The 14805-nt window shown below is 36.0% G+C and overlaps 2 protein-coding genes across 5 annotated transcripts in view; both read left to right on the top strand.

Annotated features, from left to right (window-relative positions):
- The window catches only part of TECTB (tectorin beta), a 391734-nt gene that overhangs the window by 138240 nt on the left and 238689 nt on the right, over positions 1-14805 (top strand). The gene's annotated exons all lie outside the window — the stretch shown is intronic.
- The window catches only part of VTI1A (vesicle transport through interaction with t-SNAREs 1A), a 268985-nt gene that overhangs the window by 52773 nt on the left and 201407 nt on the right, over positions 1-14805 (top strand). For 2 of the 4 annotated variants that reach the window (XM_061458756.1, XM_061458758.1), the window contains exons 4-5: positions 5233-5310; positions 11623-11643. In XM_061458756.1, the coding sequence (XP_061314740.1) occupies positions 5233-5310; positions 11623-11643 (99 nt within the window). The remainder of the gene's footprint in view (positions 1-5232; positions 5311-11622; positions 11644-14805) is intronic. The other 2 variants (XM_061458757.1, XM_061458759.1) reach the window with 1 other exon arrangement.

The raw sequence follows: 14805 nt of genomic DNA, 5'->3' as shown, positions 1-14805 counted from the left end.
AATGGGTGATAGTATCTCTGCATTAATTTCACATTAGCACTTGAAGTTTGATTTCTTTCTGCTATTGTAAGAAGCTGACAACATTTGACAGAGTGGCAGAATACAAGTTTTAGTTGTGCATTTCTCTGTCAGGCTTGCCTGCAAACTTCTTTGTGCGCAAGCGGAGGCATGGCAGTACCAGGAGTGGCTTGCACATTGATTATTGCCATCCAATGCCTACTGTTGAACTGATTCTTTCAATCAGAAGTTTAATAGGATCTGTAAAATAGTTTTGATTTACTTTTGGACAGAAATATGTCAGCTTTAGGGTTTTATTTTCATCAGGAAATACTTGAAAGTCCAGCATTGCATCAGATTGCATATTAGCACTATGTAATCGTTTTCCTGCTTTTTAGAGTAACATGTAAGCTATTCAGGAACAGGAAAACCCCTTTCAAACTGCAGTCTGAAGTGTCTAGTCTATTCTTCCTGGATCACCTATACAGAGAAATGTAGAAAACTTGGAAGCTGAAGGTTGAACACAATTTCTTGAGCAAATTCTTTTGTTTTATGAAGAAATTATTTCCTGGTTTTGTGTTTCTGTTTAACTACAGACTTTAAGATTGTTAAGTAGGGTAACTTATGTTTCTTCTAAATTTGTTTAACTGTATCTTTTCCCTTTCTGCTCAGCAAAAACTGGTTAAGTATCTATTCCGAAAGGCAGAGATGAAAGCGTACATTCTGCAGTATTTAACAGTCCATTTGAAGATCAGGTCACTTTTTTTCACCTTGCTTTTAGCGAGAGCAATGACAAAACTGGCTGCTCGCTAAGAACACAACATAAAATTAATTTATTCCTACAAATTATTTCTGCTTATGCTAATCTCGAGTATTTATTTACATCTAGAACAGGGCCAAACTCTAAAACAGATGCTTGAAGATCTTTTTTTAACGCATTCGTATGTACTAGGAAATCCTAATGAGTTCTGTATGAAAACAGATGTTTGTGGATAAGTAAGCCGTTTTGTTTGTTTACACATATTTCACCAAAACCAATCTGCTTCATCTGTTCTTAAAACATTAAGCCTGAAAAATGGAGAGGTTGGGACGAAAAGATTTGCTGGGCCTTTTGTCTGAAATGCACCTTGGCTTGCTCTCCTGTTCCAGGGGCTGCTTAGCATTTAGGAGGGGGAAAGCTATTCTTTAGCTCAGGTATGAAAATGTGCGATACTTTATATCAATTATTTGGCTGCTTTCTGGAAGTGCATTGGAGTGAGGGGGCATTGGCTAGTTCTGGCCTCCGCTAATGGGAGCATTTCAGAATGTGGATGGTAATTAAAGTACAGAATGCAGAATATTAGGCCAAAATTGAATAGAAATGAATAAGTATGTGTTCTGTTGTGCAGATGTTGGGAACAGATTATTTTGGATACCTCTTTCTATCTACATCTTACTTGGTTACCATGCAAAAATCGTCATACACCAATTGTAGATTGTTTCTTCCCGTTGCCTTTTCTGTTTTTTATGTTGTGATGTATCTGTATAGGTAGTAATTTAGCAAAACATCCTGTCTGCCAGGTGTGGGAACTAGCTGATTGTATTGTAATACCAGATCATTACTTAATTCATATGCAACCTAGCCTAGCACATGGAAAGCATTATAAATCTATTTACAGTGTGGCTGGTCTGATGATAACATTGTATTAAATTCCCAGGTGAGGCAATTTAAGCAATTGCTTTGCCATGTGTAGGCCATGGAAATTAACTTCTCATATGCTTTGGTAATAGACGAACTTCATTGGTATGCTCAGATTAGTAGTATAGCAGAATTCTTACAGTCTGGTTACATGTACCCTACTTCACATGTAGAATCATACAGGGGGGTGGTGCTGCAGATCACAGATCTTAATTAGTTTAAGCTGAGTTAATTCATTTCAATTCTAATTTAGCTGGGCTTGCCCACGAACGCATTCAGTTCTATTGGGAAATGTTAAGGCTTGGGTCAAGTAGACAGATTGTTTAAAGCCAAATTGCCAGACAGAACTGAGCAAGTGTATCTGTTTGAACAGGGCTTTAAGGAAATCACCCAATCAGTATGCAAAAATCCTGTTCATAAACCAAGAGGGGTCTGCCTGGAATCAGAAATTCTTCCTTCTCAGAAGGTCTGGTTACTGTAGTACATGTAAAACAGCCTCTGAAACTTTCTGTCTTGGAAGTTCTTGTAGAAAGTAGCTTAACCCTTTTGTGTTATTGTGTGTTCGTGTGCAATGCTACATTTGAATGCAAACATGTACGTCGGGTTAAAAACTTGTGTGCTTAGACTTTCGGTATAGGTATCTACAAGGAAATATAAAATACAAGGAAAACTTCTGTATAAGACAGACCCTTACATGCAAAAAAACTGCACACAGAACCTCTTAAACCTGTATTGAGCTGCCCAGAAATGGCTTGGATTACAAACCCTGTAAAGCTTCTGTCTTTTCTAGAAACATACGTATAAAGTACCAGCAGACAGTGGTAACTGACAACTAAGACTAAAAATGTTGACAATTTCTTGATTTGCCTGGTTAGCTTATGTATAGAAGTCATTAACTATTTATAAAATGCATTATGAATTGGTTTCCTTCAAACTGTAGCAGAGTGTGACATTTCCAGCTCAAACTATCGTTCTTGCATTTGGCTAAAGTACATATTTATAAACAGCTGATAGTTAAAAACTTAAAACCCTCCATAAATCTAAACAGTATTTAATTATTGAGTTCAGACAAACTGAACTGATTTCGATAGCCACATTTACAAGTGTTAGCCAGTATTACTTTAATAAAAGTAAGAATAGTAATTCAAGATATTGATATTTTGGACAAATCCTGAAAGAACAAGGGAACACTTTAGTTCAAAGGCCTTTCCTTTTATATTATTGATTCGTTTGGTAGTGAAACTGTGATCAAAAGTAGTATCAAATTATTTATTGATTATGGCAAAGAGTTATACCTAATTGTAGTCAAAGGGTTATTTCTTTCAATATAATTACTGATTTTCAGATCATGACAGATAATCGCAGTAAAAGAACAATGACACAGATATATTTATTAAGTTCAGTGGTGCTGATATAAAGGACTGTAAAGGGCCTCTAAATATTGTAGTGCTATTAATATTATTTTCCTTCCTGTGCAGATACTATTTGTAATTTCTGCCATGCAGGCTCTTATGAGTGAAAATATCAGCCAGTTAAACCTTTCAAATAAATGATGTCTAACCAGGACCCATCTCAGTCTCTACATATAATTAGGCAACTTGTTCACTGGAGAGCAAGCTCATGAAGCATCATGCGCCTCTTCTCATTCTAATAATGATAAATACATTCAACACTAACAGAATCAGTGGGGCTGAGTCATTTTGTGAAACTGGGAGAGACTGTACATTTGAACTGCTAGACCTCAAATGGGAAGATTGAATGTTAATCAGAAAAGAAGGTTAGATATTTATTGGTATATATTTATAATTTCCCTCCTTCTTTGATGTGTATCAAATAAAAATAGGAAAATAATATAATTGAGCAATCTATGGCAATTTGTTGGCTTTTTGGTGAAAAAAAGAGAAACAAAACCTACCTCCATATGATATTCTTGCATACTGTGGAGTGTTTTAGTCCCCCATAGTGATGAAATGAATAATTTAAACAGGCAGCTCTGATACCACAGCCTGTTTAAAGGTTCTCATTTCCTTTAATGCTGTAGACTACTTTAGCTTGGTTAGGATGAAACTGTGACAGCTGAGATCTCCAAAAGATTTGGCACAATTCATCTCTTGTAGTAGGTCCATGGTATGCTTTGTCCTTGCTACGTACATCTGTAGCTTTAGTATATAATCTAGATCTGAACACTAGCAACTGAATCACAAATCGCTAAGCATTGTAATGATGATGATGGGAACAAAGGGTAAGCTGTGCAGACTAAAAAGCTAAAATGTGTGGCTCTGAGATGACCAACACAAGGCTTACTTCACTGCCAGGTTGCCAGTGTAAGGGGTGATGCCCCTCCAAATTTCTTTATCGCAAAGGTAATGAGTTTCCCTGTGCTCAGTGTAAATTCTAGTGGGTTGTTTACTGTGTCACAGTCTCACATATGCTTTTTGGAATGATTGTCCAATGAGGGGAGGTTTGAGGAGGAATCTCTGGAGTTCCTACTGGTAGTGACTACCATGACGGAGTGTGAGGGAAGTGCCAATCAGTAATGGAAGGCCCTACAGCTTAGTTCTTGCTACTCTTGGGTTTCTTCCTCTGGTGAAGTGTAAAATTTATCATAACCCCACTCAAATGTAACAAGACTTCAGCCAATTTATTAAAAATCCTTTGTCTCTCTTAATAGCGAGTGTAGAAATATTAACTGACCAAGGGCCTGTTATTTGGCCAACAGGGAATTTGAAGGCTAGGCTGATGTTCTCTTTATGAACTTCCCCGTTGTTCCATGCAACGCTGTGCTACCTTGGTAATCTTCAGACATTTGCTTTCCATTGCTTGGCACTTGATCTAGTTTAGAGTCAATATGGTGATCAGTTTATGAGCAGATCTGGTGCTCATAAGCTGTGAATAGTGACTCTCTGTCGTCATCTAATGAACAACTGTCTCAGTTTTGTGGTCTTCCCAGTTTACAGTACAAAGGTATTCCTTTTCTCCTTTCTTTTTCCCTTTGTTTTCTTGTCCTTTCCCAATAGGCTTTCATAGCCTTAGTGGCATAGGAAACAGTTGTTAAATTTTTTACATGTTTAAGTTCAACCAGTTTTGTCAAATATGTGTTGTTCAAGTGTTGAAGTTTTTAATAGGGGAACAGCTCAGTCTTCCTTTCCTGTTTAGTGGCATCACTGCAGTGCTCTTCTGAGTTCTGCATCTAGCTAGCAAGTTCTCCAGAAAAGTGCATTTGGTTCCAGCACACGCATTTCTTCAGTGCTTCTGATATTAGTGCATGTTGCCTCTCCTGGTCACCTGGTTCTTAGGATTGGAATTGCAGTTATACATCTTGAGCTTCACTGAAGCTGCTTTCATTGTTAAAATGCTGAGGGTGTGACTGTCTTAGAAGTGCCTATTTGTCAAAGTACAGCAGTTGAAGAACTTTTTGTTAACTTTTTACTTGCAGATTAATTTTTTTTATCAAATAGGTATCCATTAGGGGGCTCTCGAGGTTTAAGATGATCAGCCTTGATGCCAAGGGCTTCGGAGCTTTACTTCCTAACCCTTTTTTTCTTTTTGTTTTACAGAAAAGGTCACGAATCGCCTACAGTGATGAGGTGCGGAATGAGCTCCTAGGGGATGACGGGAATTCCTCAGAGAACCAGGTAGGATGCTAATCAAGAAGCCCTAGTGGGTGGCTGGAGGGTGAAGGAGGTCACTGGCACACTGGGCTTCTCAAGCTGCTCCTTAACAGCATTAGCAACAACTCATGTGGAAGTGATACTGTTTAATGCAAAGCTGGGGTCTTAATCAACTTCAAAATGTTTCTTGGAGATCTTACATTTAACCCTTTAACTTGTGATCACTGTCTGCTATCTTAAAAAAAAATCTTTTCTTCTCTTTTCTTTATTATTTAGTACTTAAAAAATAACTTGAAACGCACTGTTTGCCGACAAAGCCAAGGTCTTCACCTCAAACACATGTAAAAGGAATAAAAAAAGTACATAATGCAGCTTTGATAATAATGCAGTATAATTAAATCAACACTGGCAGGCAAAACAAATGGAAGTGAGCTCTCAGAATTAGGCAGTACCCCACTCGGTTTCCTTGTGTGGTTCCTTCCCTAAACAGATTTTTTTCTCCTTGTACCAAAACCACAAGTTGTACTAATAGGAAGAGCATACTTTCATAATGCGTGTTGTCCTAGAATGCAGAGTGCCATCCATCTCTGTTAATGAAGGAAAGCTTGATAATCCTGAGACTTCTTTAAAAGCTTGTACCCGTATTGTTCTGGACTACAGTGAGGGTCCTGCTAGACTAGTGAAAATTATAAAGGCAATATTATATTCAGGGGATTTTGACCCACCTGTTAATATTCCTTTTGGTGCTGAAACTTGTTTGACAAGCTGTCTGAAAGAAGAGTATTTCTTTTCTTTTTGAAAATCGGGTTAGTTGTAATCAAAGGTGTGCATTTTGGGTCAAAAATTATTTGAAAGTTTTCTTAACTCTCAGATATATTTTCTGACCAGATAGAATTATTAGATTATTTTGGAAGTGAAAGTGAAAATTGTTTAAAAGTTTATTTGATAAATGCAGTATTAGATAAGGAAACAGAGTGGAACCATGTTCTGAAAGTTTTAATGTTCTACCTTATCTTAATATAGTAGATATCTTCTGTCTCTCTTAATATAAGCTCAGTTCCACTAAGGATAACAAAAAAAAAGACTTGGAGACTTATCCCAATACAATGAATTTTAAGATACAGATCTCTTAAGCCCTAACCATAGCCAGTATTTTAAATGTGCTGTATAAGTTTTAAACTCTGTAATAGACTTTAATACGTACATTAATGAAATTATACAGAGGCTAGAACTTACCTGTAGACATAACACTTAATGTATAGCAGCTCTAATAGGTGTGTGAATAATTAAATTTAAAAGATATTAATCTTCATATTTATATACTATAGCAAGGGGAGATTCCAAAATTCAAATAAAATAGACTTTCTTTTATCCCTCAGTAATGAATTTACAGAAAGGCTGATTTTAGGTAAAAGAGCTTCAGTCTCTGTGTCATGATCATAAACTCAGTCCTATGAAAATGTTAAGATTCTTATTTTATTTCTTTTAAGGTGCTGCTATTTTTACATTTCAAGAAAAAAATGATGTGAATTCAGACATAAAAGGGCAATTGTGATAAGAAGCTTTACTTATAACAGAATATCTTATGTGGAGGGATGAGATAAAATATTTTATTTTCACTTTTTAAAGAATAATTAAATAACTGGTTCATGTGCACTTTTTGTAAGTTATGATCTAAATTGATGGAATAAACATGGTCTCATCTCAAGGAACCAAATGTTACCTTCAACATGATTTTTTTTCTTCCAAGTGACCACGTCATAAATGGAAGAAAATTTTGGCTGGTAAAGCAATTTTGTCTAGTCTTACAGGGAATCAAAATCCTTTTCTATAACCCAACTATACCTTTGAAAGTTCTGAATTTCTTCTTTTCTTCCTTGAAAAATGTTGTCAAATACATCCACGTAAGGAGTCACCTAACTTGTTTTAAATATGTGAATGCCAGTATTTGAAAAAAAAAAAAGATTATTTATTGTGTTGTTCCAATAATCAATGTTGCAATCTCTTTTTTTCTTATTAAATGTCATTACTTATGTTTTTACTTATCTTACATGCATGTAGTTATGGGTACAGTCAGTAAGTACAAAAACTTTAGCCTGATGTTGAGCTTATCAGAATGTACGGCTATCCAAATCAAGGTTTGGGTACTCGCCATGCACTGAATATGTTACATTGATATATTTAACTCAGTAACTCCAGGTCTAATGCACTTTCACTCCAATACATTATTGTATCAATAGCAAATTTGGACTAGATGGTGAATGGATGCTCAGGGATAACTTGCAGACATGTAAAATACTTGGAGATGCCTCAAATTCTCGCTTTCATTTTGTCTGATGGAAATAAATTAGGTAAATGAACTGACCTTCACCCTAATATTGTAGGATTTCTACTTCTGAATCAGTTTGGATTATTAAATTTGTTAAATGGGAAAATGGTGGGTTTCTTTTCCCCAGTTCAGTCACCAAACTGAAAGGAGAGAGGAGGGATTCCTCTTCTGACAGAGGAGCTGTGGAAAAACATTGCAAGCTCAGAATTGCTCTTGTACCAATCTAGGAATATTGGTAAAATCTGCCAGTAGAAATGCTGGATATCTGGTAAGACTGGGGTGTCCCCCAATGGAAACGAGGTCTGAGCTGCATGTTTCAGGCATGATCTTTGTCATCATAATAAATGTTTGCATAAATGGTTTTGGTGGAGTGAGAAGACAAAAAGAACTTAATATGTATTGGGTAATACGACCATCTTAAGTGCCTAGAAACAAATGGGGCACTTCTGTTCTTTCAGTTGAGTTTCAAAGGTACAATTACAGCAAACCACAACCAAGTTATAAGTTGTAATGAATAGGGTCATAGGCATGAGTTGTTCTCCCAGGAAGAAAGATTGAAGTACAAAGAACAGATTTAAGAATTAGCAAATTATCTTTTGTCTTAATTTTCCCAGTATGTCTCCCATAAGTACCAATCATCATGTATAGATGACAACTTAGAATACAGTTGCCGTATAATGGTTATACCAAGATTTAACTAATTGTACCAGATAAAGCATATGGAAACTTCTTGTAAATTGTAGGAATTATACAATTCTGCTATTCAAAGTTTCTTTTGAAGTAACTGCATCTTTATTTAATGACATAGTGGTATAAGTGCTCCGTATGCACTTCTGAGTTTAGTAGATCATTGCTTTGTATATGTTAATTTCGTCTTAATTTGAACCATGTGAATGTAGTCAGATGAGGCACATGCAGAGGTTGAGAATCTGGAGACATCCCTCCTTATATCAAAAAAACCCACCTCACAACCCCATACCCCAAAACCTACTGTGTGCATTGGGTTGTTATTTATTTCCCAGGAGTGGTTTAAACAGTCTGTGTTGTTTTCAAGTCTTATTTTGTCATTCTGGTCACCAGCATTTATCAAATCCCTTGAAAGTTTTGTGGCATTTAGTGCACTACTGAAAGTTATGGCTTCACTTGAATAACAATACAACTGGTTTATGTGGCAATTTGTATGTTTTTCTAGAAAGTATGTATTGTGTTAAATCGGAAATCCTTCTCAACTAAAATGTCAGGTATGGTGTTACCAACTTTCTTGAAATATACTAGTGTTCCTTTCTCTTTCTCAACTGTGTTCATTAATAAGTTTAAATAAATTTGCATTAGGTTAAATTGCGTGTCCATATGCACATACATTGTATATGTGATTTGCGGTGAACAAATATTTTGTGGCTACTTAATTTCTGACTACAAAGTTGTGAGAATATTAGATTTGGGCTTGCTGTGCATAAAGTGTGTCAGACTTCAGCTACAGACCAGGGGGTGAAGTTGGTCAATTTAATTCCCCAAGATCTAAAGAAGGTCGGTATCATTTCGTATAGCCCTGGCAGAGCAGATCATTACCAGACACAAATCTGTTCGTTACATGCCGAGGGTTTATAGCAAAATAAATAGACTGTCATCATAAGTTCAGAAAATTGTGTGTTCGACCCACGATAATGTGTAAAGGGCGTTTAATAGAGTTCAGCATTTATTCGTTATCTGTATGCGGACAGAGACGGCGGTGGCGTTATCAGCCTTATAAAAAAAATTCAGTAGTTTTCTATGCCACGTGACGTGCCTCACAGACACACACACACACATACACGCGTGCACACACACATACACACACATCCCCCATCTCGCTCTCTGCGGCGCAGTTTTGATTTTAGTCACAGCAGAAGGCTTAGCCACAAGAGATTCCACTGGTTCAAACCAGCGTAAACCAGATTTATGGTGGGTTTTTTCCCAGCCTACAAAGGAGCAGATTACCTCTTGTATCGAATTCCGTATTGCAAAAAAAGACACAAACCCCCCAAAATCATCTTTGTTTCAAAAATACGCTGATTATCATAACCTAAAATGGTGGCTGCACACGGCTTTTTGCTGCTTGCAGTTAAGCGGTGAGCATTATAAAAATAAGGTTTCAAAATAGAAATGTAGAGGTAGCACAATTTCATCAAGAGCATTGTTAAATGGGGGAAAAATACATCTTTTGTTAATTTGAATGAATATCTTTCAGCCAATGTTAGGAAAAAAAAAACAAACCCTCTCCCGTTACTTAGCTTAGCTGCAAATCCCATGCAGAGCTTAAATTCAGCCATGCAGCACAAACAAGATAGAACATTTTTGTTTGGGACCTATTGAAAAAACAAATGTGCAGCATTTTAAAACTCTCATTGATTATAGCAGGGTGGCATGCCCAAATGGGCTCTATTGCGGGAGAGTAGTTTTAAACTTTGGCCCTTTAAGTATGATAGCCAACTGAAGAATGGTGACCTCAGAAAGAAAAGATAGCTATGAGATCAACTCCCAGATCGTCTCTTTCTAAAGAGCCTTAATGTTTGCCTTTTTGGGGAAAAAAGGGGGGGAAGATCTGGAGAAAGAGACCAATTTATGATAGGCCAAGCACTTGAATTTAAGAGCTGGTTTGGCGGAAAATGCAGTTTTCTTTAGACCAAATTCTAGCAAAGTTCCTTCAGCTACGTACTAAAGAGCCATTTCAGTTTAAGTCTGTATGGTAGTAGCCCTCCTAATTACATCTTGTTAGAGCCTCGTTGTCTGTTTTGGTGGTGGGGTGAGGCATACATTCAGTTCTAGGCAAGCCATGTGAAACAATAGAGAATAATGGAGGTTCTTCTGTTTCCTTCATGCTGGTGAGACTTTATTAGTAGTAAACATTCTCAGCTTACACACGTGTTGAAAATTAGTGTTATGAAACTGTAGGTGAAGTATCAGCATAACCTGAGATAATGATGTAGCTGTTGTAATTTTGAATTCAACTGGAATCGGTGAGAGAACTGTAATTTCTTGTAAAGAGCCACTCTTATGCAGGCGATTGTTGTGAGTAATTATGCGTTTTGTTCCAGTACAAATGATTTATCTATCTCTCTAAAGGGAGAGCATATTACAACATAGTTTGATAATCAGACTGGGCTTATATTTAGTTTAATAGTGAACCTGCCAGAGCAATGTTATTAATAGTGCTAGGTTGTGTTAATTTATAATCATAAATTGATAAATATAAATGTATATGCTGTATAAATATACACAGACACACTGTGTGTATATGTGCACACACTGAGTAGTGGTCTAGGATAAAGAACCTGGAGTGGGTCTTTTCTGAGGGAAATACTTTTTGTGTTGTTCCCTATTCCTTTGTCTATTTTTAAATACGCTATGCAATAAATCATAATTCTGAGCCATTTATGTAAGCTGTTCCTTTTTTTTTTTAAGCTGGAAAAAAAGTCTATATGAGGTTCAATAATAAAATTAGATAATATAGTTAGAGTAGAACTCAGGTATATAAAAATTGAAATGCTGTTTACATGCTATAAAGATGCAGTCATCTATTAATAAGTTAGATCTGCTAGTAAAATAAGAAATCAGTTGTCACAACTAAAATATACAGAAAACATTCTGAAAACTTGTATATACAAAACCACTTCAGCTGTACAATCTTCGAAGAGAGGAATAGTAAACTTGTTTTTTCTTTATAATATAGACTTCTATGAAGTCATTCCCCTTTATTTCATGATGGTGTCTTAGATGTGGTTTAAAAGAGAATTTCACACTATTCTCTTTGTTTAATGTGACAGTGTGAGAAAGTGATCTTTATTCGTTCAAAAAACTCTGCATGTAGTCTATGTTTAGGTTCTTTTAATGTGTTTGTCTGTGATTTTTAAATGCTAAACATGTAAACAGATAAATTGTCAATGTTAATTCTGTATCCTGTCACACAACTGATCTTTCTTTCCTGCCATTTCTTTCCTTTTTATCTTTTCTGTGCATTCATGTTGCAGTTGATAAAATTACGTGAAGAGGTGAGTACTTTCTTGCTTTTTGTTGTCTAGCTTTCCCTTTAAAGCTGAGTTTCTAAATCTGAAGTAGATCTTTTTGTTCATTGTTGCAGGGAAATCTACACAAAGCAAAAATATTGATTACATTGCTTTAAAATATTCACTGTTGTGCCTCTTTTTCCCTAATAATTGTATACTTACATGGGAATCTCTAGATCAAACCTTAGAAATTAACATTCTTTGATAGTGGAAATTTTTTTAAAAGCACTAGAAAAAGAAGGGAAAAAAAAAACCCCAGTATTATTTGATCTCTGCTAGAATACCATGATCATCAAATCAGGTACAGTAATAATCATGTTTACATCACAAAATCTTTGATAGGGTAAATACATTTATACTCTGGTATTGAAAGTGAAAGCATTGCTTTAGTAAAAACCTGTGCTGAAACACTCTAAAAATTACACAGTGTTTCATAATGGTTGAGTTTGGTGTGAGGTATTCAAGTAGTTTATGTATTATGCTGGATATTGTATATCCACTGCAAATACAGTACAGGCAGACCTACACACACATATCAATATTTATTATGTATTTGTGAGTGCTGTAGATCTGTAGGTGTAACACTAGAGATCAGTATTCCAGAACACCTTTCTTCCAGTTATAAAATGACTCATAAATATTTAGAGAGAGAAGCCTGTTTTAATGGTCAGTTCCTCAAATGTTTCAGTATATTTTCTGAAATTAATCTCTGTTACTACTGTAGCAAAGCAGGTATCTGAAATGCTTTATTATTATTGTTTCCTCATAGATACCAAGAAGGTCTCAGTAAAGTCAAGATTACTTATGGGTCAGATTTCTGAAGGGTTTCATACAGAGAGCTGGAACCAGTGAAGTATTTGAATAAATATATTTAGAAGCACGAGTATTTTAGCATCACATATTTGTCTGGTATCTTCTTTTTGAAACGTGTTCCCAGACATATCAGTATTGAATACTGAACTCTGCAGGAAAGGATTTGTAAGTTTTAGAAATGGTGATGACAAAGAATTGTAAAGTAACCAGATTAAGGACAATTACAGAGAATTCTTAAAAACAGTAAGATATTTGTGATGTAAAGATTGTTCCACCCTGAATGCTTTATTTTTCCCTCTTCTTGTGGAGCTGATATTAAGATGTTAAAGCTCCAAAGTAAAACAGGAAAAAAAATTAAACAAAATAAACATGTAACCACATGAAAGCCCTCCCACCACTGCTGAGCTCCCCTCCCCGATAGTCCCAGTATTTAAACAGATGACAATATTGTTGCAAGGGTTTTTATAGCCTTCTTTCTGAGATTTTTCAGAAGAACAAGGTTCATTTGCTCATCCCTTTAACAACACATGCACATCTGCTCCTGTGCTTTTGTAAAACAATGTCGTAGGCTCATTTTTGCTTGCAAACATAGTTTATAGTTTTATAAACGTAAAGATTCCTAATTTGTAAATTTACTCTGAAAATTGAATCAGATACAAAGAACAAGGCTGCTACTTAACTGCTCTTCTTTTTGAAATGGCTATGAAGGCAAATAAAATTCAGGATGTTGTTGCAACTTGGGAGTTGTACTGAACTCACTCATACCTTATGGAGCGTCTAAATCCTCTTTGTCAGCCACCTAAAAAAAATTGACATTGCTTCTGGTAATTTTCTTCTTTGGTTTTTCTTGCTAGCCTTATAAGTTACTTGTTCCTCTCTCTGCGTATTGTGAAAGAGGCAGGAAATAGAAGTAAATAAAGGGATTTGCTGTTTTTTTCTAGGTACAGGTAGAGAAATAATTTGATAAACAATTGTTAGCATTCTCTTCTCTGTACTTAGTACTCACTATGTGCTGGATAGGTTGTAATTGCAACGGTGTTTTTATACCCAATGCAAAATGCACATTAAAGTTTAAATGAAGGCTAGTATGGTGACTCAGGCATAATTCTTAACTTGTCACATAGTGAAACATCAAGGCATCCCCAATTATAGTTCTCCTAAGGAGGTATGAACTGATCTTAAAAGAAATTGTGGTTTGCCATAGTGTTTGTTAATAAAACCTGTGCTTCCTCTCATTACAGGGCTCTATTCTAGCACACTTGCCGTACACAGGCTTCCACGGAGGCTGTGTCATTCTGTCTTTTGAGCTCCTGAGATCTCAGTTTGAATCCAGCCCACATGGAATGACTAAATCTCTAGTGATAGCGTGCCACTTTGCAAAACTTCCTTATATAACTCCAGATAGAAGCCGTTTCTGAAGCTGCAAGATGCACTGAATCACCTCGCTGCCCAGCCTCACAGAGAGCAGGGGCTACTGTGGGAGAAGGAATTTGGGGAGGGGTGGGAAGCAGTTGCAAGCATCAGCTGCTACGCTAGGGCACTGATTTCATAACCAAAGAATAGGGTATCTCCAAACCCAAACAATATAAATAACATCAGCCTTTCTCATAAAAATTGTTTCATTATAGAATGGCTTGGATGAAAAGGTTCTGAAATCAAGTAAGAAACAGCTCTGAGTTAATGCTAGCACCGAGTTCACAGGGCTGTAGTATTCTAATTGCTCTCAGTAAGACTGAACTGAACTGTGGGCTTGTAGTTTCCTTTTCAGATTAAATGTGGGTTATATAGTATATCCAAATACACAGTTAAATGCTAACTCTTTCTCTTGGGTAGCTCTTCCACATTGTAATGTGAAATATGATTATAAACACCCCACCTCCCCCTTAACATAGCAGGATAGGCCTTTCATTTCTAGTATACCACTACAGCATTATAGATCTGTTCTGTAATTATAATCTTCCATTCTTTGTGCTCACTCCTAGTCTGTGTTTTCTTTTTAAAGTATCTTCTAACTTTTAAGATTTTTGCCTTCTAAACTCCTTCTTTATACCTCCGCCTCCTTCTCTTCTACTTTTTTTTTTCTTGAGAGACATCTATGTTATAGTTTTGGGTTTCTGATGTTTTTTGTTAAGTTTAAAATATCTAACACCAGTTGTTCTTTAATATCATTTGGGGGGGTGATGTATTTGGAGAAAGGCACTGCAGGCTTACACTTTTTTTTTCTCTTCTAATGGGCACTGGAGAGGAAACAGCAGATGTTATGAAAAGGTGCCTTTTAAAAAAAATTAAGCAAAATTAACACTAATTATCTAGATTGACCATGAGTACTAAGAA

This window comes from Pezoporus flaviventris, unplaced genomic scaffold (assembly GCF_033815535.1).
Source record: "Pezoporus flaviventris isolate CSIRO_AGI_PZ_B2104156 unplaced genomic scaffold, CSIRO_AGI_Pfla_v1 ptg000029l, whole genome shotgun sequence".
In the NCBI taxonomy this organism is placed as follows: domain Eukaryota; kingdom Metazoa; phylum Chordata; class Aves; order Psittaciformes; family Psittacidae; genus Pezoporus; species Pezoporus flaviventris.
This window is presented reverse-complemented; position numbering and strand designations above follow the sequence as displayed.